Source organism: Urocitellus parryii, chromosome 4 (assembly GCF_045843805.1).
Source record: "Urocitellus parryii isolate mUroPar1 chromosome 4, mUroPar1.hap1, whole genome shotgun sequence".
NCBI lineage: Eukaryota > Metazoa > Chordata > Mammalia > Rodentia > Sciuridae > Urocitellus > Urocitellus parryii.
The window spans coordinates 210,263,848-210,290,966 of record NC_135534.1 but is presented as its reverse complement, the minus strand read 5'-3'; the positions used below and the strand labels follow the sequence as shown (position 1 = coordinate 210,290,966).

Below are 27,119 nucleotides of genomic sequence, written 5' to 3'. Positions count from 1 at the left end.
CTTGGCCTTTGCAAGCTCAGCGAGCCATGCAGGACTGTGGGCCTCTGAGAGATGACAGGCCCAGTGGGGCTGGGTGGCAGGACCTTGGGTCACAGAACCCTTAGTGAGCTGGCCCTCACAGCATCCCCGTGCCCCATGGGCACCTCTCCCTGCTGTGGCCACCTCACCTTTTCTTCTTTTCTCCCTTGGGAGGAACAGTGGTGACCCCCTGCTTACTGAGACTGCACCCGGCCAGCTCCTGCCTCCAAACCTCCGGGCCAGCTCTTCCCTGCTAGCCTGGGGGAACCATGCCCAGTCTGCCCCTCCCAGCCCTCGGGATGTCAGGCCTTCTGTGGTCCAGGAGGGTGTGTAGGGGAAAGAAGTCCCATAGTCCAGGCTGGTCCTGGCAGCACAGTGGGCACTGGGAGTGGCTACACCCTCTGGTCACTGCCCGTCCCATTTAGAGGGCCTATTTTCTCTGCCAGCCCCTGCTCACCATCCCTAGACAGCAGGGAGCCGGAGCTGTCTGACTGGCTCGTCTCCTGGGTGGGGGACCCTATGCGGGCTCGAGGGCCCGCGGTGCTGAGGGCTTTGAGAGACTGTGCCAGGCCTTTAGGACCCACAGGAGCTTCCTGGTGGGACGTGAGCACAGCTGTGGCTGCCTATGCCCAGCTGCTGCCCCTGGACGGGGCCCTGTGGGGTGCCCGCGGCCCGCACACCCAGCATGCTGCAGGTGCTCTCGGGGAGACTGGACCTGCCTGACCGGGATCCTGTGGTTGGGGGGGAGTCTGCATGGCAGCCCCAGGGGCTGCCCAGTGGGGAGGGCTGCTCTCAAGGGCCACCCCTGAGGTGCGTGGCTGAGCTCCCAGCTTGCCCACCCTGGGAAGCACCCTGGGGGCCCTGCCTGGGGACACGGACACAGTGCAGGGGAACTGCTTAACCTGAGCCCAGCCTTCCATTGTCAGTGGCAGCAGGGACCGGCCCCAGATGCCTATGGGTGTTCGGGGCAGGGGCTGGGTGGTAGTGGGTGCTCTGCACATGTCCAGTGGGCCCAGCCCCAGGAAGGCCCACCGCTGCTTCTGACAGAGACGGCATTTGCCTGGCACACTTTATTTCTCAAGGGTGGATGGGGGGCTGGGGGGGACGTACCTCTCGGGCTGGAAAGGACCCGCTGACAACACAGCAGAAGTGTGAGCAATAAATACGCACGTACATTCAAGTATGAGGGCTCATCCCCAGAGGCCCGCCTCAGAGTGGTCCCCTGCTGAGCCCAGGGTCAGCCCTCCAGCTGGTCCCCTGCCTGGTGCCCAGGCTGTAACATGGGTGGGCACAGGCCCTCCCCAGGCTTGGGGAGGCATCTGGGAGGGCTACTGCCTTCCCTGGTGTCTGTGAAGGTCACAGGCAGCCCCCGGACTGGTTCAGAAGGGCTGCCCACAGGTGGCGGCCGAGGCCTGTTCAGCAGGGGTTCCACCAGAGCCTGCCCTGGTCTGGGGGTTGGGGGTTGGTGCCCTGTGAGCCAACTCCAATGTGTGTGGGGCTTTTCTCCCCGGGAAAGGGCTGCATCATCACCCCCTGATGGCGAGGTGAGGGTGCCGTCACCCTCTGAGCTTGGTGCCACCCTAGGCCCAGGCCCCGTCTGTGTTGCTGGCCCAGGGCTCTAAGGCTTGGGGTTTGGGAATGGGTGTTCCTGCCCACCCTTCCCTCTGCTGTGGAGCCAAGGCTGAGCCCTTGGATTTCTGTGGGCCCAGGGCTGCCTGCCAGGGCCAGGGACTATGGGTGGCCCTGGACTGGGCTCTCTGTGACTGCCAACCACAAGGTTACAAGGGGAGACAGGCCCCAGGAAAGGGGTCCTGCCCTGGGGAGTGTTGTCCCCTGCATGTCTACCCCAGGACCAGCTGGGGGACAGAACATGCCTGTGTCCTGACAGCTCCCAGAGAAGACCCCTCTGGGGGCTTGGGAGATGGCCAACTTCACATTTGGCAGGGCTGGACAGTGCCCTGGAGGGAGGGTCAAGAAGCACCAGGTCTGGGGGCGACATGCTGAAGGCCCAGCCTGGGCAGAGGCAGAGCCAGACCTGCAGGAAACCAAGGACCGTGGACAGAGGCATGCCCCACCCACATGGCACCTCTGGTCTGCGCCTGCTGCCCTGGGGAGGGGTGTGCCGTGGGCATGTGCCCATGTCAGCTCGGTGGAAAGGGCTGGGGGCTCAGAGCTGGTTCTCAGCCATGGCTTTGGGAGGATCCAGCGTCTTGGGGGTCATGGCCGTTGTGGACAGTCGTGAGCTCCCAGCGTGCAGGAGCAGGTGCCCGCAGGTCTGGCTGTGGCAGGCAGCCTTAGCTGGCCCCAGGTTGGCACTGCTGCCGGGGCTCAGGTGGCCCACTGGGCTCCTGCTCTGGGCTCCCAGCGAGGTCCACGCGCTGTTCGTCCATCCGCTTGGCCTGGACCCTCTGGATGAGGCTGAAGAAGTCCTCGTCTGGCATGGTGGGACCTCGGGGCAGCACATCAGGTGGCGGGCAGCGCTGGTCATCGATCCTGGAGGACTGGACAGACACACATGCAGGTTGGTGGTCTTGCCCTCCCCAGGCTCTTGGAGGGGGGGCCTGTCCCAACACCCCGAGGTCGGCAGACTTGCCAAAGTCAGAGGCAGTAGGCACTGGCTCAGAGGCCATCTCAGGCCTCCATGTCCACCTGGGAAATTAGCTGAGGGCTTGCCTGGCTCTGGGGTTGTGCTGGGATCCCTGATGTGGACGAGTCTCCTGGGGCTGTGTGCCCCGAGCCTGGGGCTGGCCTGCCCAGCAAAGCAGGATGAACAATACTTGGGGCTTGGAGTGACCAGGCCCAGGAGACAGCTGCTAGGCCTGCACCCAAGACTTGCTGACCCCCAGGGACTGACCATGGTATGGCATCCCTCAGCACTGCCCTGGAACCTGGGTTAGCCCTGGACTGACCCCAGCGGGCCTGTGGGGTGGGGTTCCCGGGCCTGCAGCATGGCGCTCCTTCAGGATCCCCCTTGGGGTGGGTGACTGGCCCCGTGGGCCCCACCCGCCCTGGCATGGAGAATGGTCGGCTGGAGGGGCATCTGAGCTTCTCTGCAGGGTCTGGAGAAGAAGGGACGGGAGCCGGCGGAGCCGCTGGAGCATGCGTGCGAGAGGGTGGGGGGCTCTGGGCTCCCGAGGAGGGGCTGGCTTGGAGGCGGCTCCTGGCCCACAGCCATGGTTGCGTCTCCTCTGTGGGAATGGACACCAGATCTGGAAACCTGCCAGCCAGGTGCGGGGGCGGCACGTCTGTTGCCCCACCCCTGGCCATTTTCCAGAGTCTTTCTGACCTGGAGACCCCAAAACCCCAGCCACTGTGCCAGGCCCAGCCGAAGGGCAGGGAGACACAGGGATGAGCCTCCCGCTCACAGCCGTGTCCTGCCATCTCCGTGCTGGTGAGGCGGCCCACCTGGCCCATCCCGGGACTCGGCGCTGACCTCGATGTCCACTGTGTGGTCCTGTCTAGCCCATCCCTGCCTGCATCCCACAGCTGGCCAGCAGCTGCAGGGTGGGCCCTTCATTTCCTCCACCCAGAGGCGGAGCTGAGGGAAGCCCTGAGGCCACATCCTGAGGTGCCTGGCAGTGCCCTGTCCCAGCCTGAGCCTGAGGGTGTCCCAGGCTGCTCTTCCCAGGGACTGTCATCCCCCTGCATGTGGAGGCTCCCAAGAAGGTGGGGTCCAGGGCAGAGCACTCTGGGTACCCAGTGGCACTGGCCACGCAGCCTGCCCACCAGCCGGTGGCTCCCTCCCCGGGAGGGACCCCTCAGGGCTTGAGACAGGGGCCAGCCCACTGCAGGCCCCTAGGTGCAGAAGCCCTGCCCCGGCTCTGGGCTGTGGCCCACCTGGTACTTGATGAGCATGTTGAAGAACTCGTCTCCCGGCTCCTGGGGGTCTCCGTCGCCACGGAGGTGCCCCACGTTGTTGTGGGTTATGCGCAGCCCAGGCAGGCTGCCCACACTGGCCCGCTGATCATCCAGCCGGCGACTCTGAGAGCTGGCGATGAGGTCGAAGAACTCCTCCGTTTGGGGGGAGGCTGTCATCGAGGGCTGGGCTGAAGGGGCAGAGGGTAAGGCCTGGGTGGGAGGTGGCAGCAGGGCTCGGTGCTGAGGCTGGGGCCCACTGCAGGGCCAGGCCTGACACTGGGGCTGGGGCTAGCAGGGGGCTCGGACCTCTGAGCCCAGCCAGCCTACAATGCCTGCCCTGGGGACAGGGCCCAGGGCCTCTGCTGGCTCACCCTGCTGCAGCTGCACCCGCCTCCAGGGCCTTCTAGGAGGTGACAGGAGAAAGCCTGGCCTCCCGCGCACTGCGAGGCTGCTGCTGCACCCTGCCACGGTGCGCTCCGGAGGGGTGGGGTAATTACACGCTTCCTAGGATGCAGCTCTGGGGACAAGTGCGGGGGGTGGGGGGGAGGGGGTGCTCTGTGACTAAAGGGCACTTTGCAGCTGGCCTGTCCCACCCTTTGGGGCAAAGCATGTGGGCACTTTCTGGTCAGCACTGGGTCTGGCTGGAGACCCTGGCTGGCCTGGCAGCAGGTACGTGGCTCGGGGAACACCCGAATGTAGGAAGGATGGAGGCCCAGGCACCTACACTCACCAACCCTCTCCTCCAGGGTGGGGGCAGCCGTGGCCTCAGCGGCCCCCGCCTGGCCCTCCTCCAGGGGACAGCGCTGGTCCTCCATGCGGCTGCTCTGGAACTTGCTCAGCAGGTCAAAGAAGCACTCCTCTTCCGACGACGAGGCCCGTGGGATGCTCTGGAGGGACGCGGGGTCAGTGCAGCCCGGCCAGCCTGCCCTGCCTGCCACCCCACTTCTCTCCTCCTGTGGCGGCCACCCCAGGCCAGACCCCCGTCATCTGCCCCACACGTCCTGCCCCTGCCCTTGCCCTGCCAGCCTCGGGCTGGGATGCTCCCATCTAACCCACCTCCTGAAGGCCTCCCCACGCCCCACCCACGCTCCACCTGTGTCTGGCCCCCAGCACAGCACTCTCCAGTGTCTGCTGGATGAATGGACAGGCAGATGTGTGACCTGGCCATGACAGGCAGGGAGTTGACATGGCCACTAGACACATACTTCCTGTGGCAACCTGGCCATGATGGTTGATGGGGCCTGTCCTGGGCCCTGGGTGCCACAGAGGGTGGGGAGGTCCCAGGGCCTTCCACCTGCAGTAGGGAGGGCCAGTGGGAGCTCCTACACCCGCGGCCCGGCCCACCAGCCTCAGGGGATCTTCTTGGGCTGTAGGAGCCTGAACAGGAGGACCCAGGTCTGCAAAGATGTGGGCTGCTGAGTGCCAGACACAGCCAGAGCAGCCTCGAGGCAGGAGGCTGAGGCACAGAGGGGCCCCCGTAGCAAGAGCAGAGCTGGAATTGGATACAGCAGCCCTGTGGACCACCCTGTCTCAGGACTGGGGTCAGGACTCCAAAGGCAGAGAGGACCCTGCTGAGGGAGCCATGGGAAGGGGGCAGTCCTACTAGCATGAAGGAGAGCCCCACCTGGCTCCGAGCCTCAGGTTGACCCCCACCCCTTCACCCGACCTCTTGCCCCAGCCCTGGGCTTTGTCCTCCCTGAGGCCTGAGCCCCTCCCCTGCCAAGCAGGGAGGGAAGGGAGAGTGGGTATGCAGGAGCTTAGGTGGCAGACCGCAGGCATGCCTGGGGCTCAAGGAGCTGCCGGCCCAGGCAGATGGAGGTGGTGTGGACCAGGGCCTGCCTGACCGCCGGGCGAAGGGGGTGCTACACAGGTGCCTCCCCAGGAGGTGGGCTCCTGACCCAGAAGCACAGCCTGGGCTCAGCGCCTGCTGCAGGGGCTCTGGAGGGACAAGGACCCTCACGCCTCAGGAGCATGAGAGGCCCACAGGAGAGTCCCAGCAGGACACACTTAGGAACATGGGGGCCCACCCCCAGGTCCCAGCCTCTCCTGCCCCCAACCTCTCCTTGCCCCCAGCCTCTCCTGCCCCCCAACCCCTCCCACGTGAGGTTCTGCGTTCCTCCCTGCATCCCACTGCTTTAGTGGAAGTGTCAGACCTGGTCAGGTCCACCCACTCCCGGCTAACAGAGGCCCCTGTGCTCCCCTGCCTCTGCTGCTGCAGGGACACCAGGGACCCCACACTCACGCTGATCACAGGTGCCGCCGGCAGCAGCAGCCAGGAGCTGTGTGGGGAGCCTGCATGTGCAGCACCTCCCGCCTGAAGCACCAAGTGTCGCCTCACTGCTGCCGGGACCCGGGGGCTCAGCCGGTACTTAAATACGACTAGGGTGAGGCTCAGCCTCTCAGAGCCCGCCCTCCAGAGCTCACTCGCTCGCACAGCGTGCACCACACACACACACACACACACACACACACACACACACACACACACCACGTTCTGCTCCGTAAACACTGAGGTGGATTCCCTGAGCTCAGCAGAGCACTCCCTGGCTCCTGTGGGCGGTCATGCTAGAGGGCTGTGGGGGTGGACAGTTTATTTGAAAGCCCTTTTCCCACCCGATACCAAGGCCCCTGGGCTTCCTTCCAAAGCTGGGCCACCTCTTCCTTCAGCAGGTCCCCAGGCAGCCCTCAGCCTGGCAGTGTGGCCTGGCTTCCACCCCAGCTGGGCTGGCGCCCTGGTGGCTGTGGCCCTGGCTCCTGTGGGCAGCCCCAGCCGGCCTCAGCTGCATTTGCTGTGCCCTTACTCTAAGCACAGGAGGTGCCTCCAGGTCCCCAGTGTCCCTACAGTCTCCCCATGACAGAGGCGGAGCCCGGATGGAGTAGTGGCTCTCGGCACCTGAAGGAAGTGGGGGCCCTGGCAGTCTCCAGCCGCGAGGCACTGAGGACACCCAGCACCCCCGCGCCCTCGGCAGGCCGGAAGGGTGCTGATCAGGCTGGGGAAGGGCTATTTTTAGACTATTTTCTAGCTGGTTTGATGCAGGTGTCCTGGGAGGAGCTCCAGGCTGGCCTCTGACCGGACTCCACCTCGGCCCCCCATCAGTGCCCTCCTGCCTGGAGAGGCCTGCCAAGCCCTGGGGACAGGGGAACTACAGGCAGCAGGATGCTGGGCCTCCACCCTCCACCTGCCTGACCACCTCTCTGTGACCCCACTGCCCATCCACCTGCCTGGCCATCAGCCCACCCCAGCCCTTCCCTCTGTAAGTTGCAACAAGAGCTGACTGGCCAGTGCAGGGTGGAGTGGGGTCTCCTGGACCCTGACCAGGAGGAACCCTGGGTAGATGCCAGCTTCCCACTGTGCCCTCCTTCTGGGAGGAACATGCTCGTGTGACTCATGGATGAGTCCGGAGGGTCCCCATGAGGCAGGGAGAGGGCCAGCCAGAGTGAGGCCAGAGCACCCCTGGATGCCCCGAGGCCAGGCGTGATGCTAGATACTGCCCTCCACTGAGCACCCCTAGGGCTGTAGGGGTGGCATGGAGCCAGGAGGAGGGCCAGGATGCCCACCAGGACCTGTCTTCCCAGCGTGACCAGGCTGGCTGTGCCTCCTGGTCTGTGGGGCACCTACCGTGTGAGGTACCTGCACTCGGACGTCCGCACTGTCCAGTGGGGAGTGGCTGCCTCCCCGGGGCCTCCTCTCAGCGGTGTCTGGCCCTTCCTGGTACTTCCTGCTCCTCATGGGGAGAGGGAGTGAGTCCCTGCCTGGCCCCCGCCAGTCCCCTGCATGGTGGGTGTCTCCATTCTGCTCCTGGGGAGGGGAGGCAGGCCAGGTATGGGTGGGGCCATTCTGGGCCTATGTCCACCACCTCGGGACCCTGCAGGGAATGCCAAGAGGGTGCAGTAGACCCCACTTCCTGGGAGGAGGAAGCTGGCAGGGCTATGTGGCCCTGGGTGAGGGAGGGAGACTCCTGATATGTCAGCCTTCCCACTAGCCAATGACAGTGGCCATGGCGTCCCTGTGTCCTGACCCCAAGCCAGGCCCCAAGGGCCATCCACAACCGAACCACGTTACACTAGAGAAACAGGAAGCTCAAAGGGGTTGAGGCCCTGCAAGAGCCTCATGGCACCCACACCTGGAACCCCAGGTTGTGTCTGGGGTTCAGTGAACCCTGCCAGCTTTTCACCTTGGACAGAGTCTGAGTGGGCAGGGACAGAAGAGTCCATGGGCTCACCAGGACTGGGATCCAGAGGCTTGGGAGGGGCACTTGGAAGGACCATGCCTACCCCTAGGCCCACAGCAGGCAAGAGGGAGGAGCAGGGCCTCCGGGGGGCCGGTGGCAGATGGGCTAGTGAAGGGCCTCAGACTGTGGGGGGCACATTTATCTCCCAGTGGCTGGGCTGAGCCTGGTGGTGGCAGCTTGACAAACACGGCTCCCCAGGCTCATTAACCTGCTGCCCACACACTGGCCGTACCTCTGCTGATGTCCATCCCCAGGCCCCCCAACCCCCACCAAGCCTGGCTCACCCGTTCCAGGGGGAGTCTCAGCAGGTCCCAGGTCTCTGCACTCAACCTCTGGGTCCTCTTGGGCCTGGCCCCTGGAAGACAGTGGTGCCTGTTCAGCTCACGAAGCCAAATGGCCCAGGCCAGCACCCTGGGGGACTGAGGATTGGGTAGCGCAGCACCCTGCTTTCCAACCACACAGTCCCCTCATGGGCCCACTGACACACTCCAGCCGGGGGGGGGGGGGCGCCAGGGGTCTGGGCCTGCACGGGCTCAGGGTGGACTGGCATTGATGCTCCCCAGACTTTCCCCAAGGATCTGGACGAGGCTCTCTGCCCACTGCCCACAATGCCCTTCCACCATCAATGAGACCCACAGGCTCCATTCAGCGGCTTCCTCTGAAGCCCCCTCACACTCTGGCCTGGGAGCAGGTGGCGCTTCTGGGTTCGTTCAAGTTTACTGTGGACAACCCCAGCCAGGGCTGGGGTGACCAAGGCCTCAGATGAGCCCCAAGTCAGTCCCATGCAGGGCCTTTCCCTGGGTTCCTTGGCCCCTGGAGGAAGGACTCTGAACCTGGGCACTTGGCAGCTGCTGGCGGGCAGGGCAAGAAGATGAGCCATGGGGACCCATGTCCTCCCAAGAGCAGCTACTTATCCCAAGACTGCCCAGCTGCAGATTCTGTGGTCACCATCCTGCCAAGGGGCCCTGGGCTGGCCTGCAGCTGGACCGCCCCCAGGCCTCTGTCTCAAACATGTCCCTGAGTGGGGGCAGGGTGCAATTCAGTCCTGGATCCAGTGACGGCCCTGTCCCAGCACAGGGACAAAAGAGAGTCTGGCCTTGGGCGGCTACTCACTGAGCACCTGCAGGACAGAGCCAGCCAGGGAGAGCTAGCCTGGAGGCCCGTCTATGCAGGGAAGGCTGACCAGAGGAAAGGAGACAGCACAGCATGAAGTTGGAGTGCGGAGAGCCCCCAGGCCAAGCCAGGTGAGCCTGGCAGGGAGGACCAGTGGGGCTGGGCTGGCAGGGAACAAGGGTTGGCACTGGCCCCTCTGAGGAGGTGGCATGTGAGATGGAGGGGGGTGCAGCCAGCCATGGAAAGGCTGGGGACAAGAGAGGGAAGAACACCTCAGCCTCTGTCCACCCCCACATGCCCTTGCACCTCTCCAAGGACACTGCCCTGCCAGGAATGGGTGGGCCTTCTCTCCTGGCCTGGCAGACCCTCACCAGACCCTTCACCCCAGTCCTCCTGGGACCCAAGCACCCAGCACCCGCGGACACATGCTAGACACAGCTCATCTCATGGTGGCGTGTGCCCATGGCCAGGGCTCGCGAGGCAGGACCTGTGGATGGGTGGAGGTGCTGCTGGCATCAGTGGACACTCAGAGCCATCCTGGCACTGCCCACATGGGGCTCACCTCATAAAGCAGCCTGTGGATGTCTGCAACAGGCAAGGGTGGGAGCTGGATGGCCAGACACCCTCCTGTCCAGGCCACCACTGAGCCAGAGAGCAAAATGGCCAGGGCCTGTGGGCACATCCAGTGGACAGCAGGAAGGTGCTGGGCAGAGAGCCACCTTTACCCTACCCCTTGGCCTGGGGCTCTCAGCTTAACCCCCCAGGACACCAGAGGAAGGGGAGCCAGCTCATGGCAGTCACATGGTGCCCAGGAGCACCTGGGCCTGGGGGACAGGGCTGGAGCACAGCTACCCATCCCAGCCCCTCCAGCACAGCTAGGCCACCACCAACATCTCCCCCAGGTCTTAATCATGGACCTGGGCCAGACACCATCAAAGGCTGAGGCCACGGGCCATGATGCTGCACAGCGTACCTAGGTCTCTCCAGTCCCCAGACGCCCCTGCAGAGGAGAGCAGGGGTGCCGTGTGGGCTGTTGGCTGCCACCCTGCAGAGTCCGTGCCTCTGCCCCTAATTGGGTAGGGACCTGCCTCCACTCAGAAAGGGGCAATGCCCAGGACTCGCAGAGTGTGAACGTCCAGAGGCTGCAGATGTGCCCGGGAGGATGCTGGTGGGCAGCAGATGTTACCCTAGTGGCCCAGGGAAGTCCTGGGCCAGCTACCAGCACCCCAAGCCTGTCCATGGCACCTGTCTGATGGTGGGTTCCTAAACATGGTCAGGGTGGAGAGGACAAGCAGAGGGAGCCAAGGACTTTGGGGACCCAAGCTGGTCCCTCCACAGCAAATGTCCAGTTGTCCTAAGAGCCAGTGGCCCAGAGCCTCTGCAGCAGGTGGAGGAGGAGAGGCAGGGGAGGCACCTGAGCACCCCCAGGCTCTGAGGAACCCCCTCCCCGGGGAGACACTGATCCAGAGGGCGCTGTCTTGCAGGAGCCTATTGAGGGATCTGGCCAGGAGGCCAGAAGCCAGCCCCTGAATATGCCAACATGGCCCTGGGCATCCAGGGCCACCCCTGAGCCAGAGAGCAAAGCAGCCAGGGCCTGTGGGCACATCCAGTGGACAGCAGGATGTGCCCCCTACCCCCAACACCAGGGCCCTAGAACAGGGCTCCTGCCCTAGCCCTTGGCAGTGGTGGCCAGGGTCCTTCCTCTGCCCCTGGAAACAGCCTGGCTGCTGGCTTCTCTCACCCTGGACCCTGAGGCACTGGAAGAATGTGGCAGTTCTGCTGAGGGGACAGGAAGGGGCGGGGGCGGGGTTCCTGCTGCCTGAAGAGCTCTTGGTGCCCACCTACCCCCAGAAGAGGAAGGCTGGTCTGAGACAGAAATGGAGACAGTCCAAAGCCACGTGGAGCTGGGGGGCAGGCATGCCATGGGAGGGCCCAGGAGTCCTTAGAGAGTTGGGAGGCCCCTTTCCACACCCAGTGACAACCTGGCTCCACCTCTCTCTGATGCTCCCCGGAGCTCCGGAACAAGATGCGGTTTCCCTACCTTGTCTGCAGGACCCTGCAGCTGCTCTGGGCCACCTGGCCCTCTACCAGGAGTGGCCTGGGTAGGCTCTGGCTAGCAGAGGTGGAGGTGCCTGGTGGGTCTCTTACAGCAGGCCGCGTGGGCGGGAGGCCCTCTGGGCCCAGCTGAATGGACCCTCTGTCTGGATTCTGAGAGGTCCTGAATCCAGCCACCTCCAACAGCTGCATGCCTTGGGCTGAGCTGCCTGACCAGGGGCCTCAGGCCCTGACACCCCCTGCTGCGTGTGCAACTTCCTGCCCCTCCCCTGCCAGAGTCTGACCTGCACACTGTCATCATCATTCCTGTGCAGAGCAGCTATGTCCAAGGGCTGTCCCTGGGCACCTCCCACCCCAGCAGCCTACCCTGCCTGCTGACGGCAACTCGGATGGTCCAAATCCCAGTATTTCCTCTTAGCCAGAATCTGACCCCTGCTCAGCCGGCTGGGACCTGTGTCTGTCCCCTGCCTGCTACTGCAGCCAGCTTGCCCCTCTAGTGCCTTCTCCATGAAGGTCTGGAGACAGACCCGGGCCTTGTTGGGCTACCACCTTGCCCTCTGGCCACAGAAGTGGTCTGTGGCTGTTGGGCTCACAAGGTGTCCCCAGAGATGCTGGACAGGGGCAGCGGCCTGTAGGGAGGAGGCAGAACTGCACGCAGACTCGAGGACAGCAAGTTTTTTTCTCCAGCTGCACAGAAGCCCCCGTTTGTATCAAGCCCGAAAAACCACTGGGTCCTGGATGCCTGCTCTCCACTAGCTGCCCAGCCCACCTACCACAGGGGAGGCAACCTCCTGCCCAGCACAAGCCCACGCCCACCCCACCCCCCACAGGGTGAGCTACGCCCATGCCACACCCAGGCACTGCAGGGCCCACTCCCCGCCTCCTTCCTCCCCTGTGAATTCCCCTCACCCTCTCCCCAGGAGGCCCTCTTCCACCCTCTGGGTTTGTCTCCCAGGTGCCCTTCTGGCCACCCCCCCCACCCCGTGTTCCAAACCACACCGACTGTCTCTGGATATGCACCTGCCCAGCCCCAGCCCCACTGGACAGTTTCTGGAAGCCAGGGCCAGCCCACCCCCAGCACTCAGTCCAGATGAATAAAGGAAATGAACCATGTCAGCCTCGCAAAAGCCTTTCAGCCCCTCCCTCCACCCCAGCACCAGGTCCAGACCAGTGTGGCCTCCAACGCCCCCACTGCCAAGCTCACCTGTGTGGGGGTCTCCCTCGGGGCCACCCCGACCCTCAGGGTACAGGCCTGCCTTCAACAGCTGCATGCTGGGGCTGGATGGACTCAGGCCTAGGGCAGCCACTCTGCAGCACAGACCTCATTCCCACCGTGATCCCGGCATGGATGTCCCCAGCTCCATTGCAGCCTGGCCACTGGCAGCCTGGCAGAAGGAGGCTTCTGGGGGCCCCCAGGCTGGGAAGGTCCAGCACACAGCAGAGCAGAGGAGCCAGTGTGGAGGACAGAAGCCGCCTTGTCCTGGGGCATTCACCCACGACATGCCCCCATTCCTTGGCTCAGAGGAAAGCTGCAGGAGGACATGGAGCTGGCAGCCTGTGGGCACCTTCCCAGAAGCTGCCAACCCTGCCCCGACCTGCTGCGGGGGGCTCCTAGAGGGCAGTCGCTCTGGCCAGGGGACACGAGGTGGGGACTCTGACAGAAACTCTCTCGGCAGAGCTACCCACCCTCAGAAAATCCCAGCCACAGGCACCAGGGGCCACATGGTGGCACATATCCCCTCTGGGGATCCTGAGGCTGCTGCGGGTGGGTGCCCTCAAAGCAGAGCCAGACAGGGCCTGAGGTGGGATTCCTGGAGCCGGGGCCAGGTGAGCCGGGGCAGCTGCCCCCCCCCCTCCCCGCTCAGTCTCCCCATCCCCTGCAGGTGGTCTCAGGAAGCCAGGCAGCACCCACCTCACCCAGCCCTTCCCTCGTGTGTACGAATCTATTTGCTTTGCAGAGAACAATCTGTCCTTGTGAGTGCACACTGCTGACCTGCACCGGATGGCCAGCAGTCTGTGAATAAAGCCATTAGAGTGGCCTTGGCCTGCTTGGGCCTCACCTGATTGGAACTCCACGCAGACAGGCTCCCTTGAGCCCAGCCTACTTGTCAGGTGACCTGACACCCCCCTCCCAGAATGCCCTCCCTGGCCATCCTGATGATGGGCACTGACCCCTTGGACTGCTCTGGGAAGGTGGGTAGGTGGGTGGGGAAGCCCTGGAGCTGGGGGCAGTGAGTGGCCCTCTCCTGTTTTTCCTGCCATTGGTCCCATGTGCTCCTTGATTGTGATGGAAGGGGCTCAGGATGACTGCTGGCCTTTACTGTCCCAGGCCTCCAGCTGTCCACTTCTGCTCTGCCTGTGCTGTCCCTGCCTCCTGCATGCCCATGTCTGTCCCACCTCTTTCAACGTCACCTGATCCCTGCTCTGCTCTGGTAGTGACAGTGCCCCTGCCCCTATCCCAGCACCTGGGACACCCAGTCTCACCCTCTGCACACGATGTTTGTCCCACCCACTGTAAGCTCCCAAGAGCAGGGCAGGAGTCTCTCTCCTGATCCAGCACAAGGACCGACAGAGAAGGTGCGGGGATGTCAACATGCCCTGGGGATGGGATGAGCAGCCCGAGTTGCCTCTTGGAGACTCACCACCTCCGGGGGTTCCCTGCCTCCGGGGGCTCCCTGCCACTGGGGCTCTTTCCTTATATGACCACTGTTAACAGCCCCTCGATCCGGGGAGGCACCCCCTCCTCGTTGCCTGGCCCCAGGCAGCCGGCCCTGTGCTCCCTGGGAGGCTTGCTCCCAGTGACCCTGTCACACCCTGCACAGACACAACCCCACTGTGGCCCAGAGGTGAGAGCCCCTCAAGAACAGGACCCCAGCCCAGGAACTCACCCTGTGCCTCATAGCCAGCCAGGTCAGGCTTCTCTGCAGCTGCTGGGCTGGTCAGTCTGCCCAGGGCCAGCTGCAGCTGAGCGACATTCATGCGGGCTGTAAGCTCCCCGTTTCGGTCCCCGATCTGCAGCAAGCAGGGGCAGGTGAGACTGGGCAGGGGACAGTGAGGAGCCCACAATACACCATCCCTGACTTCCTAGGCTGACCCCTGACCCTTGGGTCTCTGAGGGAACTGGGCCTGACTGTGGCCCTGGGAGTGGAGTTGGGGGTCTGTCCTTGGATGTCCCCAGCAGTCCCTAGTCACACCCCATAAGTGCTCAGAGGCTCAAACAGCCTGGTTTTGTGCCATGTGGTGGCTTCCTTCTTGGGCACCCTCTGGTGGGTGGTCAGCTTGGCCAGCCCCAGGGACCCAGGCTGCACCTCAGGCCCCACCAGCCTGGCACAAGGTTCCACAGGACCCTCCTGGGCATCTGCATGGCTCAGAAACAAGCCAGAGAGTGGGGCATGGGGACTCCTGCGTGGAGCTCAGAGGGCTCTGGAGCCCCCTGCCTGTGCTCTGGGGATGTCCGGGCTGGCCATGCGGGCCCCGTGGAGAGGCTCTCCAGATTTCTGCTCTCACAGGGATCTCCTGTCCCTCCCCACGTACACCTGGGCACCCAAACTCCACCCACTCAGCGACTCCCAGTTGGGGCTGTGGTGGTCGGGCAGGCACTGGCCTATCTTCAGCCAGGGAGGCCGAGGGGTCACTAGTGACATCCCGCCCTGACACAGGAGGACTGTCCTGGGCGTCCTCTCCAAGGAGGAGACTCGACTTCCAGGAAGGTGTCCAGCTGAGGGGCTCAGAGGAAGCCTCCAGGGGGCCGGCCTTGTGTCCTGGGCTCCTCCAGCTGGTCACCCCCACCTCAGTGGGGGCACAGGCATCCCCATGGCCCACCCTGGCCAGTCTCCTCAGAGGCTGGGGTAGGGAAATCAACACAAGGACTCAGTCATGGGTCCCCTGTGGAGAACAGTAACACTACAGGGGAAAACAGGTCCCCTGCCACACAGTCAAGCAGCCACCAGGCCTCTGAGGGACCTGGTAGCCGAGGAGGCTGCTGCAGACCTAGAAAGACAGAAGGGGAAGTCCAGGAAGGACACCAGCTAGCAAAGGTGCCCTGGCCCTGCAGTCAGAGCAGGCCAGGTGACGTCTGAGGGCCCCGGATGCCCGCAGAGCAGTGGCCCTGGGAGGGCAAGCCAGCTCACCTCCTGGGAGATCTGCAGGTGCTTCTTGGCGAAGGTCAGGGCCTGTGCAGGGCTCCCCATGGACACGTAGGTGTTGCCCAAACTCCAGCACGCACGGCCCTCGCCCACTCTGTGGAGGGAAAGAGTCCACACCTGCCCTCCCCAGGCCTGCCCGCATCCCAAGCCCCTGAGCCTGCTGACAGTCAGGGCCCCCTCATGTCAGCTGCCATAGCTAGAACCCCAGCCCCATGGGGCGTGTCCCAAAGGTCCCTAGAGGCACTGACAGGGTAGTCGGACAGCACATCCTGGTCTGCAGTGACCCACAAATCCAGCCACCATCAGGGAGAAGCCCCAACCCTCTGTGCCAGTTCCCCTTCCCCTGAAAAGCCTGGACTCAGAGGCCCCAGTGTGGGAAGCAGCCTGCCCGAGAGCCTGCACTGCCTTCGGGGCGTAGGAGGCAGGCGGGACCAGCGGGGTCAGGGAGCCTCCTGTGAGTGGCTTGCCCCATAATGGCAGGTGAGCCTTTCTCCCCAGGCTCCCTCCACCCTGGGGTCATTCATTTTCAAAACAAGGTGGAGGTAGCTGAGTGCAGGGCCCGAGGCATCCAGCACCCCCACACTACCCCATAGGCACCACCTCTGGTTCTAGGCCACTGCTGTCCTCCATTAGGTTCCCTGGAGGAAAGCCTGGGGCCACTAGAAGGCAGCCAGTCCGGCAGCCCTGCGCCTCCGAGCCCTCTGTCCACTGGACCTGTGCCCAGGGCTGCATCTCAGGTGTCGTGTTCACACAGGCATGGTGTGGGGCGATGGGCTGGGCCATGGGGGAAGCCCACCAGTGTGTGCCAAGGGTCCCTGTGGGCGGCACTGCCCATGGCGGGAGTGGCTGAGGCCCAGGTGGGGCAGCCCCGCTTGGGGCCACACCACAGTCAGTGGTGCCCCAGGGGCTCAGGCTGAGCCATCTCTCCTCACGACCCTCCTGCCCCTCCCACCACGTCTGTGCGCACCTGTCCCCAGGGCCCTCCTGCCCCTCCCACCACATCTGTGCGCACCTGTCAGCCAGCTCCTGGGCGATGAGCAGGTGCCGCAGGTGGTACTCGGCTGCCCGCTCATAGTCCTGCAGCAGCGTGTACGTGTTGCCCAGGCTGTAGCATGCCTGCGCCTCCACCGCCTGGTCCCTGAGCTGCCGGGACAGCTGCAGGGTCTTCCTGCGTGGGGTGGGGGTCAGCCTCCAGGAAGCAGGGCCCGTAGCACGTCACTTGTGGTTGACTATGGGCCTGGTCCTGATAACCAGCTCTACCTGGTGGCAACTACTCAGGCCAGAGGCAGAGGTGATGGCCCAGAGCTCTGGCACAAGCCGGGGAAACAGTGACCTTTATCTGCCTTTCCTGGAGCCCCCACCTGGCTCCTAGGGAAGCTGGGTGGTCTCACTCCCCACCTGGAGTAGTCACCTCCTGGGCTGGTGTCCAGTTCTCCCAGGGACCTCCCTCTCCCTGGGGCTGGGGGGATTCCTACTTGTAGTACTCAGCGGCCACATCAAAACGTCCCAGGAAGATGTGGGCATTGCCTAGGTTGCTGTAGGCCCTCCTCTCAGCCGCCTTGTCCCCAAACTCCTTCGCGATGGCCAGGCGCTGTGGAGACAGACACAAGACCCAGGCTCGCAGAGCAGCCTGGGCTCTGAAGTAAGGCAGGTGTTGCCTCTCCTGCCCAGGGTGGCTGTCCATGTCTGTGTGTCCAGAGGAGCATCCAGGAACCCCAAGATGGAGCACAGATAGAGCCGGGGTATGTGGGCACCCTGCCGCCCTGCTCTGCCCAGCTTGGAGACTGCCAGGAGGGCCCCTGGGGCCAAGTGGAGCCGGGCTCTGCTGCTGCAGCAGCCTCACCCCATGTCCCCAGGCCCAGTTTACCTCCTTGTGGAAGGTTGTGGCCTCCGTGAAGTTCCCCAGCAGGTAGTGGGTGTTGCCCAGGTTGCCGTAAGCCCGGCCCTGGGCCGCCCGGTCACCCAGCTCCTTCACCAGTGACAGGTTCCTCCTAGGAGTGGAGTCTGTCTAAGTCTGTCCCTCCCAGCTGCAGGGAAGTGGCCACACCCACCTCCCAGGTGAGAAGGTGCTGGGTGGCCCTCAGGGGTGTGCCATGGACACGGGCCATGGGCTCCTTGAGCTTCAGTGCAGGCTGAGCTCCAGGGCTGGGGCTGGGTCAGGTCCTGCCAGTCCCTGAGGTGCAAGTGGAGGTCTGCTGGTGGGATCAGGGCAAGGGCTGCGAGCTGGGTGGGGTGTTCTGTGCCTGGGGCTGCTGCCCAGTCCAGTGTGCAGCACAAAGCTCAGGAAGCAGCAGGAAGCTGAACGTGCCCGCCGCCTGCCCCACTCACTCGTAGAAGGCGGAGGCCCTGCGCAGCGTCTCACGCACGTCCGGAGGCAGGTGCCCGGGGTCCTGAGCAGCGCTGCAGCACAGCTGCTTGCCCTTGGCGTGGTACACGTTGCCCATGTTGTACAGTGCTCTCGCCTCCCCAACCTGTGGAGGACCCAGTGGGCAGTGCCCCGCTGTCCCCCCAGCAGTTCCTGGCTGGGATGTCACCCCAAGTGTGTGCCAAGCCTGCCAACAGCTGTTCTGGAGCCTTGAGGCGAGGACTCAGGGGACACCTACTCCAGCCATCCCTTCCCCTGCTGCCAACCGGGGTGGTGAAGGTGGCCGGGTCCTCTGCTGCCCTTCTCTAATGCCCCAGGGTAAGAGCTCCTGCTAGGGCTCTCAGCACAGTGTGGCTGCCAGCCACCCTGCCCCTAGCCTCAGTTTCCCCAACCCAACAAGAGGAACAGAAATACTTTTGTCATAGAGTCATGGGGGGAGATGGGCCAGGGATGGTCAGCCTCCTGCACCAGAGGCTGGGGTGACATCCAGGATGCCTGCCTCTCCTTTCAGAGTACCCCACTGGCGGAGCCCTACAAGGAGTGGCAGGGACACAGGCAGCGCTGGGGAGACAGAAAACCAGAGAGCAGAACCCAGGCTGGGCCAGCTGCTGGGGAGGCCGAGTCTCACGGCAGGAGCTGGGGCAGCCCTGTTTCTGAGGGATCTGGACTCTCCCAAGTCCTTAGGGGTGTCTCTGCCTTCCCTCTTACAGGGGGACAGCTGAGTGGGGATAAGTGGTTCATTGCCTGACCATGCCTGGGTCTGGACCTAGGCCAGGGGGCAGGGGCGGGAGGAGCGGGTGGCCAAGGAAGCCACCCCTTCCCTCATCCCCTCTCCTGGACCAAGCCCCTCCTCTGTCCCCTGTTCTTAAGCCAACCATCTACCTTGTCCCCCTGCTCCTGGGCAATGTCCAGGTGCCGCTGGCAGCAGACAACAGCCTCATCGAATCGGCCTAGAACCTTGAGGGTGTTGCCCAGGTTCCCGCTGGCCTTGGCTTCCCCCATGCGGTCACCAATGGTACTGGAAAGCAAAGGAGTGAGGATAGGTCAGGTCCCTGAGCCCAGCAGGGAGCCTGAGCAGATGGCCAGGCCAGGCCAAGGGCACCAGCCTAGGGCTGACCAGGAGCCTGCGTCTCCTGGGTGAGGCTGGGCAGGGTCACTTCCTGTGCTGCCTGCTCTGCTGGCCCCCAGCAGCCTGCAGAGCTGCCATGGTCCACAGGGAGCCCAGGGCCTGCCGTGGCCCCTGCAGGCCTCAGGCAGGGCTGGCAACGGGCACTGGCCCTGCCACGATGTCTGCAGCGAGCCTCTGCTGCACTGGACATCAGGACGTGGGTGCCCAGGCCGCTGGGGGTCCTGTGGGCAGGGCTGGTGGGACACTGCCTCCGCCTGAGGTCAGGGTGACCTGGGGGCCTGGAGGAGGAGGAGCTGCCCAGGCGCGAGGCAAGGTGGGTGCCAGGGACAGGCCACAAGTGGGACACAGCACGTGTCGTACCCTCCGTACACACTGACACCCGTCGCAGCTGGAGCACAGGCCCTGGGGGACTGTAAGACCCCAGCCCCTTCCAGGGGTCCTGTCAAGGGCCCTCTCTAGGATAGGGCAGTGTGTGCCCGCCCTCCTGTCACCCCAGGGCAGGTGTGGCTGCCCCTTGGGCCTGTGTCCCGCGGGCACTCACCGGGCCAGCAGCAGGTCGTGTCTGTGGAACTGCAGCGCCCGGGCGTGCTCCTTCAGGTAGAAGTAGGCATTGCCCAGCTGGCTGTAGATGGCGCTCAGCGTCTGCAGGTCCTCCGTGCCCACCTGCACAGCGGCCTCGAAGAAGGCCACACCCGCCTTGAAGTCGCCTGCCTTGCACAGCCGCTCTCCCTCCAGGGCCAGCTCCAGGCACGAGGCCTCCATCCTGGACAGAGGGAGGGGTATCATGTGCAGCTGTCCCTTGAGGACCCAAGCTCCTCCGTGGCCATGCCATGGAAGACGTGCCTCCGCGGGCTGTGGCAGAGCCACGCCATGCTCGCACACACCTGGCAGCAGCACTGTCCCAGATCTGCATTCCCGTGCAGTTTCCCTCACGGCCTGCCCTTGGCCACCAGGGCCAGGAGCACCACCTGGGGAAGGCATGGGGGCCTCAGTAGTCAGTGCTTGACTTGGCCGAGCTGCAGGGAGCTGGAGCAGACCCCACATGCCACCTTCCACAGGTCTCAGCAGCACAGCTAAGGGTGCCAGGTGCCCCATGTTCCCAAGAGGCCCTGTGAGAGACCCCCCAATGCCCAGCAAGGGCAACTGAGGCCACAGGAGTAGAATCTGACCCAGCCCCTCCCCATCCTGCAACAGGGCAGGACATGCACCTTCCCAGTAGGAACACATGCTGGGTCACTGCCAGCCCTCCAGCCTCCAGGGGAGAGCTCGGCTGGAAACAGGGCTATGTCAGAGCTGAGGGTCACCCATCCTGAGACACCCAGAAGCACCCACAGCTGCAGCTAGGGCAAGCCTGAGAAACAGCTGAGGAAGGGAGTGGACGCCGATGTGCCCCAGGGTGGACCTGGCCCCTCCAAACCATCCTAGCTTCCGACCATGAATCCTGCCCATGTCCAAGGGCCCAGGTCCCCTTAGTGAATGCCCACAACCAGCTGGAGGCTGGCAGAAGCCCCTAAACTCACAGAGGAACACACAGCTCTCAGGCCTCTGGAGTGCAGTCTCAGGACACAGTTGTCAGGGGAGGAAGACAGGCTGGGGTCACTATCTGCCCCTCCCTGCTATGGGACCCTGGAGCTTCAGTCTGCCCTTCTGTCCTGCTTCAACTGGTCACGAGGGCCCAAAGCCTCTGCCCTGCCGGGGCTGGAGGGGTGTTAGCATGGGTGGAGGGCACAACAAGTGGACACTGGCTGGGGGTGAGAGGAGGGTGGCCCCAGTGCCTAGGCGGGAGGACAAGGGGCAGAAGAGGCAGAGGAGGAGGGAGCTACTGGGGAAAGGTGCCACAGGCCCCAGCCCAGGCACCTGGACAAGAGGGGCTTGGCTCTGGGGCAGGCTGGCTCTGGTCCTTATTTTCTCTGTTGCTTTTTGAAGTGAACCGTTCGTGGAAAACCTGCAGAGTGATTTGCCAGACCACCAAGTGCCCTGTTCCATGCCAGGTGCTGCCCTGCCAGCCCCGGCCAGCGTGGCCCTGGTCAGGAATGATGGGGGTGTGTCGGGCAGCGTTTCTTGTCTGAACCAAATGTCCCTTTGACGCCAACACAATGTCCCACTCACTTTATTCCTGTGTTATCAAGAAAATGGGGCGTTTTGAACTTTCTCAAGTAATGGCACCACGTGAACAGATGGGGGTGGATCCCCAAGAGGCTGGCCCAAGCACCCTGCACCCCATAGGCTCAGGCTTCGTGCCGGGCCCCACTGGCCTGCTCCAAGCCAGGCCTGCTGGGCCCAGGCACTCTTGGCCATCATTCAGCTGGCCAAGAGCTCATGAGGAACTACACTGTGCCTGGCCCGGAGCCTGACTCTGGGTGCCACCCCCTGGGGTCAGGGGGGCTGTGGGGCCTGCCTCTCCTGGCTGCAGCAGTCAAGGACGGCAGGCTTCCTGCCACCTCCCTGCTTCCCAGGGGCCAGCACAGCCCACCTGGCCTCTCAAGGACCAGGGGTCAGGGGCACGGCCTCGACCAGAAGGCCAGACCCCTCAGGCCGCCCAGCATGTAGGGTCTCCATCCCTCCCTGCTCAGATCCTCAGCAGTCACCTTGCCGAGCCCTCTGGAAAAGGCCATCCAGATGCCACACTGGTCAGTGTAACCCATGGTTGCCGTGGCAACCTACCACAGGATAGCTCCTCGGCTATGGCCAGTGCCGCACACAGTCCTCTTAATTAAAGGCTGTTTGTGCCTGCCCAGGGCTGCTGTCCTTTCAGTGCTGTGGAGGAGGGGACCTGGGGTCTGTGGGGGTCTGCTGCTGGCTAGGGAGTCGCCCCCGCTCCTCACCATCCTCCAGGTCCAGAGTGCAGCACGGGCTTCCGCCTCAGGAAGGGCCAGGGCCAAAGGGAGCACCAGCATGGCCATCCTGGACCCAGGATGGGTCTAACCCAGGCTAGGAAGGTGGGGAGTCACCTGGCAAGGCACCCGCCCTCCACCTATCAGGACAACCCGGTTCTGCTCCACCCTCTAGGCAGCGCCCGGCCCCAGCAGGGCACCCATCCTGCACCTCTTCCTCCGAAGGTGGCGCATCTTCTGCACATACAGCCACAGCTCCAGGCCCACGGGCAGCAGCAGGGGACGGGGGCGGGGTGTGCCGTACACCACCTTGCACACTGCTTTCTCCGCCAAACTCAGGGCCACAGGCTGTCCCTCCATGCTGGGAGCGGGCATTGCAGGGACCTGCACCTCTCTCCCACCAGCTGTGGGCCCCAGGGATGGACCAACTTGGGGTTGACCTGTTCCCCCACACCTCCAGGGTGGTCCCTGGCAAAGGTTCAGCGGCCTCTGCTCCAAGAGGAGCAAAGAGGTGCCCTGGGGCCTCTTTCCCTGGGTCCTGATGTGGATCAAGGGATCAAGGGCAGCTCAGAGGCAGGATGAGCACAAACAGGAGGGGCGGGGAGTAGAAGCTAATCCTCCTCCACCTCTTGGGGCTGGGAGAGAGTAGAGGGGCCAAACCCAGCTGCATTCGGGTGCAGTGTGCCCATCTGCCCAGTCAGCACCGGCTTCTCAGCAAACTGACTAGGGTCTGGCCCTGTGCCAGGGCCTGGGTCCTCCAGGAGCCTGGGGCTGCACGTAGCGGGTGCTGGTCAGCGCTGGTGGATACAAGAGTGGGGACAGGCACCGCAGCCCCAAAGAACAGACCTTTCCCATCTGATATGTACAGAGGCTGGCAGATGGGTCTAGCTCTCCCACCTGGAATGTCTGCCAGCTGCCAGGATGGCCCGGCTGAGGGCTGGGCAGGGTCAGCACTTGGCCTTTTCTGTTCTCTGCAGAACCTGGTGTCTAGCCTGCTCCCACCTGACCCCAGCCTGGCCCAGTCTGCAGGCTCAACTGACATAGAACACAGAGTCCTGAGCCTTGCCCAACTGTCTAAGGTAAGCTCTGGGCCCTAGGTCTAGCCAACGTGTAGGGCCACTTGGGGCATGGGGAGGCTGTCCCTAAGTCAGTGGGGGCTCTCCTAACCCTCCCAAGATCCTGGTTGTCCTCAGTCCCCCAGCACTGAACCTGTGAGGAGGCAACAGTGTGACCCTCCCTGGGCAAAGGAACTCCCCCGAGTGTAGAGAGGTACAGCATCCAGCTTGGACAGAGGGTCACAGGGGCTCAGAGAAGGTCTCGAATCCAGGGCCCCGCAGGGCAAGGCACTGATGGAAGACCCAAGCCTCATAAGGGCCTCCCAGCTGGCCCACCACTGGGTGCTGCCTCACCTGGGACCCTAGGACTACCCATGAAGCTCCCCACTGCTGTTTGAGGTGGGAGGTCTCCTGAGGTTGAGCAGAAGGGACCCAGGGATGGGAAGGAGGGAGGCACAGCTGGGGTCAGAGGGAGCTGGACAGTGGGCCTGGGGGCTCGGCTCCCTGAGAGGATCTGGTGGTCTGAGCAGAATCAGGAACCTCAGGATGGCAGGGAGGGTTTCCAGGGCCTGGGCACTACTCTCCCAGCCACTGACCACCTTACCCCATCTCCTTGGTCGGTACCTGTTGACATGCCGAACCCAGGTTCTGCACCCTCACATCAACCGCAGACCCCCTGGGCTCCCAGGCCCTCCACCATGCCTGTGGGCTGCCCACTCCTGCCCTCTTGGGGACCATGCCAGCCTGGTAGGGGCAACTTCCTCACTCAGGAAGAAGATCCTAGATCCTCTGTCCCTCCACACCACCTCTGCAGGCTGTGAGATATTGCCTGTCAGTCGTCTGTCCAGGGCCCATGTGCACTGGGGACCCTGAGGGCTGCAGCCACCCTGGGCAGACAGAGGCCAAGCTATCTGGAACTCCAGAAGGTCTGTCCGCCCCAAGGTCTACCTGACATCCCACTCTCAGGGTTAGAAATCAGAGATGGAGGGTTCCCCAGGGCTGTGGGCTTAGCACCCCCGACTGGCCACCCCAATCCTGAGATAGGTAGCCTTCCCACCTGGGATTTGACACCTGAAGCAGATGCACTGCTTAATTAATAAGCAACATTCTCCACCTCCCAGGAAGAGAAAGACCCTGCCAGGTGCCTGGGGACCAGCCCCGCTTTGTCCTCCCCTACACAATGGCCCTGGCCTGATCCTCTTCAACAGGACCAGGATGGCCACCCAGTACCTCTCCACTGAACGAGGCTGACCAATGCCACACCACAGCACCCAGGAGGTGGGCTACCCTCTGCCAAGATTCCACCAGTGCCTGTTGGTGACCTGGTTAAAGAAGTGGTGACCAGCTCCCTTGTGGCCAGCCTGGCTGACGTGGCGACCATATCCTGCCCAACCCTCTGGCCTGGCCTTAGTACCCAACGCAGCATGCTGGGAGAAGCCATCAGCCCATGGCCCCATCTGAAGCACATCACCCTGCTTGCCAGCCACCATTTCTGATGGTGCCCTGTCAGGCCTCCTGACACAACTGTTAGCCTCCACCAGACTCTAAGGCGTCCTCTGGTGTCCACTACCAGGCTGGCTCCTTATCCAGTGCCCAGCACCTACCATGTGCAGCCCTGGGCCCCTCAGCCCTGCTGTCCACTACCTGAATCCTTACAGGCCCCTCCCTCCAGGACTGTTACCCATACCCTGGGCCAATGCTTGCTCACAACTAGCCCCAAATCCCGGCCTCCTGTCCAGCCACCCCTGGAGAGAAACCACAATGACTCCCCTTTAACAGCCAAGGGGGTGGGGAGAGAGCAGGGGGCAGGGAGGGCTGGGGAGCTTGGGAGGAGTGGGGAACTGCTGGAGAGGAAGTGGACATGAGGGCCACCTCACTGTAGGAGAGACCTGAGGTCAGCTCACAGGGATTCCAAGGGCAGTCATTCCTTAGGGCCCTGTAGGGGACAGTGCCTGGGGAGAGGGCATGGGGTGAGCGGTGGGGGTGGCCTGCCCCACACCAGAGAATGCTCCATAAAGGTGCCCGTGGCAGCTTCCCGGGAGCACCTCTAATAGGGGCACCCCAAGGTGGGTTCCCTGATGCCCCTCTCCTTCCCAGCCCCAGATGGGAGGCAGGAGAGAAACCCCAAGTCCCCCTCTTGTGGGGCTTCCCAGCCACTTGCCCATCCCCCCAGGCCCATGCTTGGCTATGTGGGGTCTCCCAGAGCCAAGGCCCTGAACTGCATGGGGCCCATCCTGCCCACAGACAGTCCTTATCAGTTCTTCCCCTCGCTGGCAGAGGACCCAGAGCAGATGTCACCCTGCACATCCCCCACTCCTGGAGCCCTGGGGAAGGTCTTAAGGCAGGTCTCCAGCATTGGCTGCCAGCAAACCTGTCCTCAAGCCCCTCCACCCATGGGGGGGCAGGAGACAGACCAGGGGTGATGGGGGCCGTGTCTCTGAGTAGTACACAGGGAAGAACTGGCACTGGAGTGGGAGGGGGCACTGGCCACCAAAGCCTCTTTGGAGTGCCCAACAAAGGCTTGCTAGTATCAGACTTCTCTGGGCCAGGCCTCTAGCAGGAGCTTCCTAAGTGTCAGAGATGGTCAGAGGAAAACAAGACAGCCATCCCTCAGTCAGGGGCCTGTCTGCAGGGCCACTGTAGGGAGCTGGGCATGCCTCTGGGCAGCCCCTGCCCAGCACTCAGGCCCACCCAGCCCTGCCTGAGGCTGAATGAACTGGCAGCACCCTGTCCACTTAAGGGACCATGTGCCTGCAGCCAGGCCCAGTGTACCACTTTGAGGAACACCCTTGACAGGCCAGGAGTCTCCAGGCAGGCACATGGGCAGGGGCAGAGCCACCCTGTCATCCCCGGTAGGCATGGGCACTGAGCCCAGGCGGCTGGATCACATGTGAATCTGCCAGGAGGCAGGTGCCTTTTAGACAGGCACACACCCACCTGGCTGGCTGGCTCCAGTCCCTGGTCCTGCTGGCCTGGGACTGGGGGGGTGACCAGGGGGAACAGGGCCCCAACCACGACAGCGGGTCTCTGGCCATGCCACCCACTGCGCCGGGTGGGGGGGTGTGTGTGTGGCAGCGCCAGGCTGGAGAGGAGCTGCGGGCAGCGGCCCCCCGCCGTGCTGGAAATGCAGCTGCTAGCAGAGCGGTGGAGGCGCCCGTCCCGCGGTCGCCCGGCAATGGGAGGGGGCTGCAGGCAGAGGGCCGCCGCGGCGCCCACCGCAGCCCGCGCGGCGGAGGAGGCGCGTCCCCGGCCACGTCGCGCGCCGCCGCGCCTTTGTTCCCGCGGCCGCCTCCCGCCCGCCCGCCCGCCACCCGCGCCGCCCCCACCCCGGCCCGCGTCCCACCTGGAGTAGAGGCGCCGGGCGGCCGGGCCCGGGAGCTCGTCGGCCGCGGGCGGGGTGGGGGCCGCCATGGTCGGGAGCGGGAGGCCGCCGGTCCGCGTCCGCGCCCGCGGGAGGCGCCGAGGAAGTGATGTGCGCGGGGCGCCGCCGCCCCTCCCGCCGCGAGCCGTGATGTCACCGCCGCCCGCGCGCTGGGGAGGGGAGGGGAGGGGGCGCCCACCGGCCACGGCCGCGCCGCCCGCTAGGGGCGGGAAGCTGGGGGGCCGGCAGGCCCGCGGGCCACCCCTGCAGGGGTCCAGCGACCCGCCTTCGCCGGGCAGGGCTGCCTGTGGCCCGCACGGCTGCGGCAGTTACCCTCGGGCGCCTTGGCTTGGGCTGAGGAGCCAGCTTTTCCTTGCCCCTCGGCCTCGTCCTCTTCTGCTCCTCCGGTCCAGCCCCTGGCGGTGGGGTGCAGGGCCATGGGATGCCTGTCTGCCTGCTTTGGGGTGCTGAGGAGGAACACTCTGGCCTGGCAGAGGAGTTGGTGGCACCCTTGCAAGCCCTCACCTCCCTGAAGTTGTGCTCTGGGGACCTCTTGCTGCCCCTTCCAGCCTTGGTCTCCTTGGAGAAGGGGCAGGGAGGGCAGCTGGGGAGCCCACCCAGGGTCCCAGAACCTGTGCTTTGCTGCTGCCTCCTTCCTCTGAAGCCCTGGGAGTGGAATGTGCTGCCCTCAGAGTCTTCCCCCAGCCAGCCTTGGGCACCGATGGGCGACCCAGATTGGTGGTGGGCATCCAGCCCCTGACCTCCTTCTGGGGCCCCTTCTCCTACAAGGCTGCTCTCACAGGGCCCAGGGTGGCGGGACCACCCAGGGCAGCCCGCCTGCTGGGGTCTCACCTTCTCACTGGTCCTATTTCTCCAGCCCCAGGCTCAGTCTTCCTGGTTCGTCGGGAGACTGCAAGCCCTGGCACTGTGGCTGTGACCCGTGATGGCAAGGGA

The 27,119-nt window shown here is 64.2% G+C and overlaps 1 protein-coding gene across 3 annotated transcripts; it reads right to left on the bottom strand.

Moving 5' to 3' along the window:
• Nucleotides 1-609: 609 nt before the first annotated feature.
• Gpsm1 (G protein signaling modulator 1) lies at nucleotides 610-26,216 on the bottom strand. 3 transcript variants are annotated; one of them, XM_026395449.2, is made up of 14 exons: nucleotides 26,148-26,216; nucleotides 19,457-19,678; nucleotides 18,669-18,804; nucleotides 17,750-17,892; nucleotides 17,289-17,412; nucleotides 16,897-17,012; nucleotides 16,434-16,589; nucleotides 15,407-15,515; nucleotides 14,165-14,288; nucleotides 8,393-8,463; nucleotides 7,496-7,675; nucleotides 4,607-4,763; nucleotides 3,856-4,064; nucleotides 610-2,519 (listed from the first exon to the last, which is right to left on the bottom strand). In XM_026395449.2, the coding sequence occupies exons 1-14, from the start codon at nucleotides 26,213-26,215 to the stop codon at nucleotides 2,313-2,315; spliced, it is 2,022 nt and encodes a 673-aa protein (XP_026251234.1). In that variant the 5' UTR covers nucleotide 26,216; the 3' UTR covers nucleotides 610-2,312. The 3 variants fall into 3 exon arrangements, with proteins under 3 accessions (XP_026251234.1, XP_026251235.1, XP_026251233.1); XM_026395450.2 differs by lacking the exons at nucleotides 19,457-19,678; nucleotides 26,148-26,216 and having other exon boundaries at nucleotides 17,746-17,892; nucleotides 18,669-18,784; XM_026395448.2 differs by lacking the exons at nucleotides 7,496-7,675; nucleotides 8,393-8,463; nucleotides 14,165-14,288; ... (6 more) ...; nucleotides 19,457-19,678; nucleotides 26,148-26,216 and adding an exon at nucleotides 6,770-6,866.
• Nucleotides 26,217-27,119: the final 903 nt, after the last annotated feature.

Excerpts from the sequence above, each read along its gene's own strand:
- Gpsm1 (XM_026395449.2), bottom strand. The coding sequence starts at position 26,215 with ATGGCGGCCCCCACCCCGCCCGCGGCCGACGAGCTCCCGGGCCCGGCC. Across the intron at positions 16,590-16,896 it reads GTGGCCGCTGAGTACTACAA|GAAGACCCTGCAGCTGTCCC; the intron begins GTAGGAATCCCC and ends CACCCCACGCAG. Across the intron at positions 14,289-15,406 it reads ACCTGCAGATCTCCCAGGAG|ATCGGGGACCGAAACGGGGA; the intron begins GTGAGCTGGCTT and ends TGCTTGCTGCAG.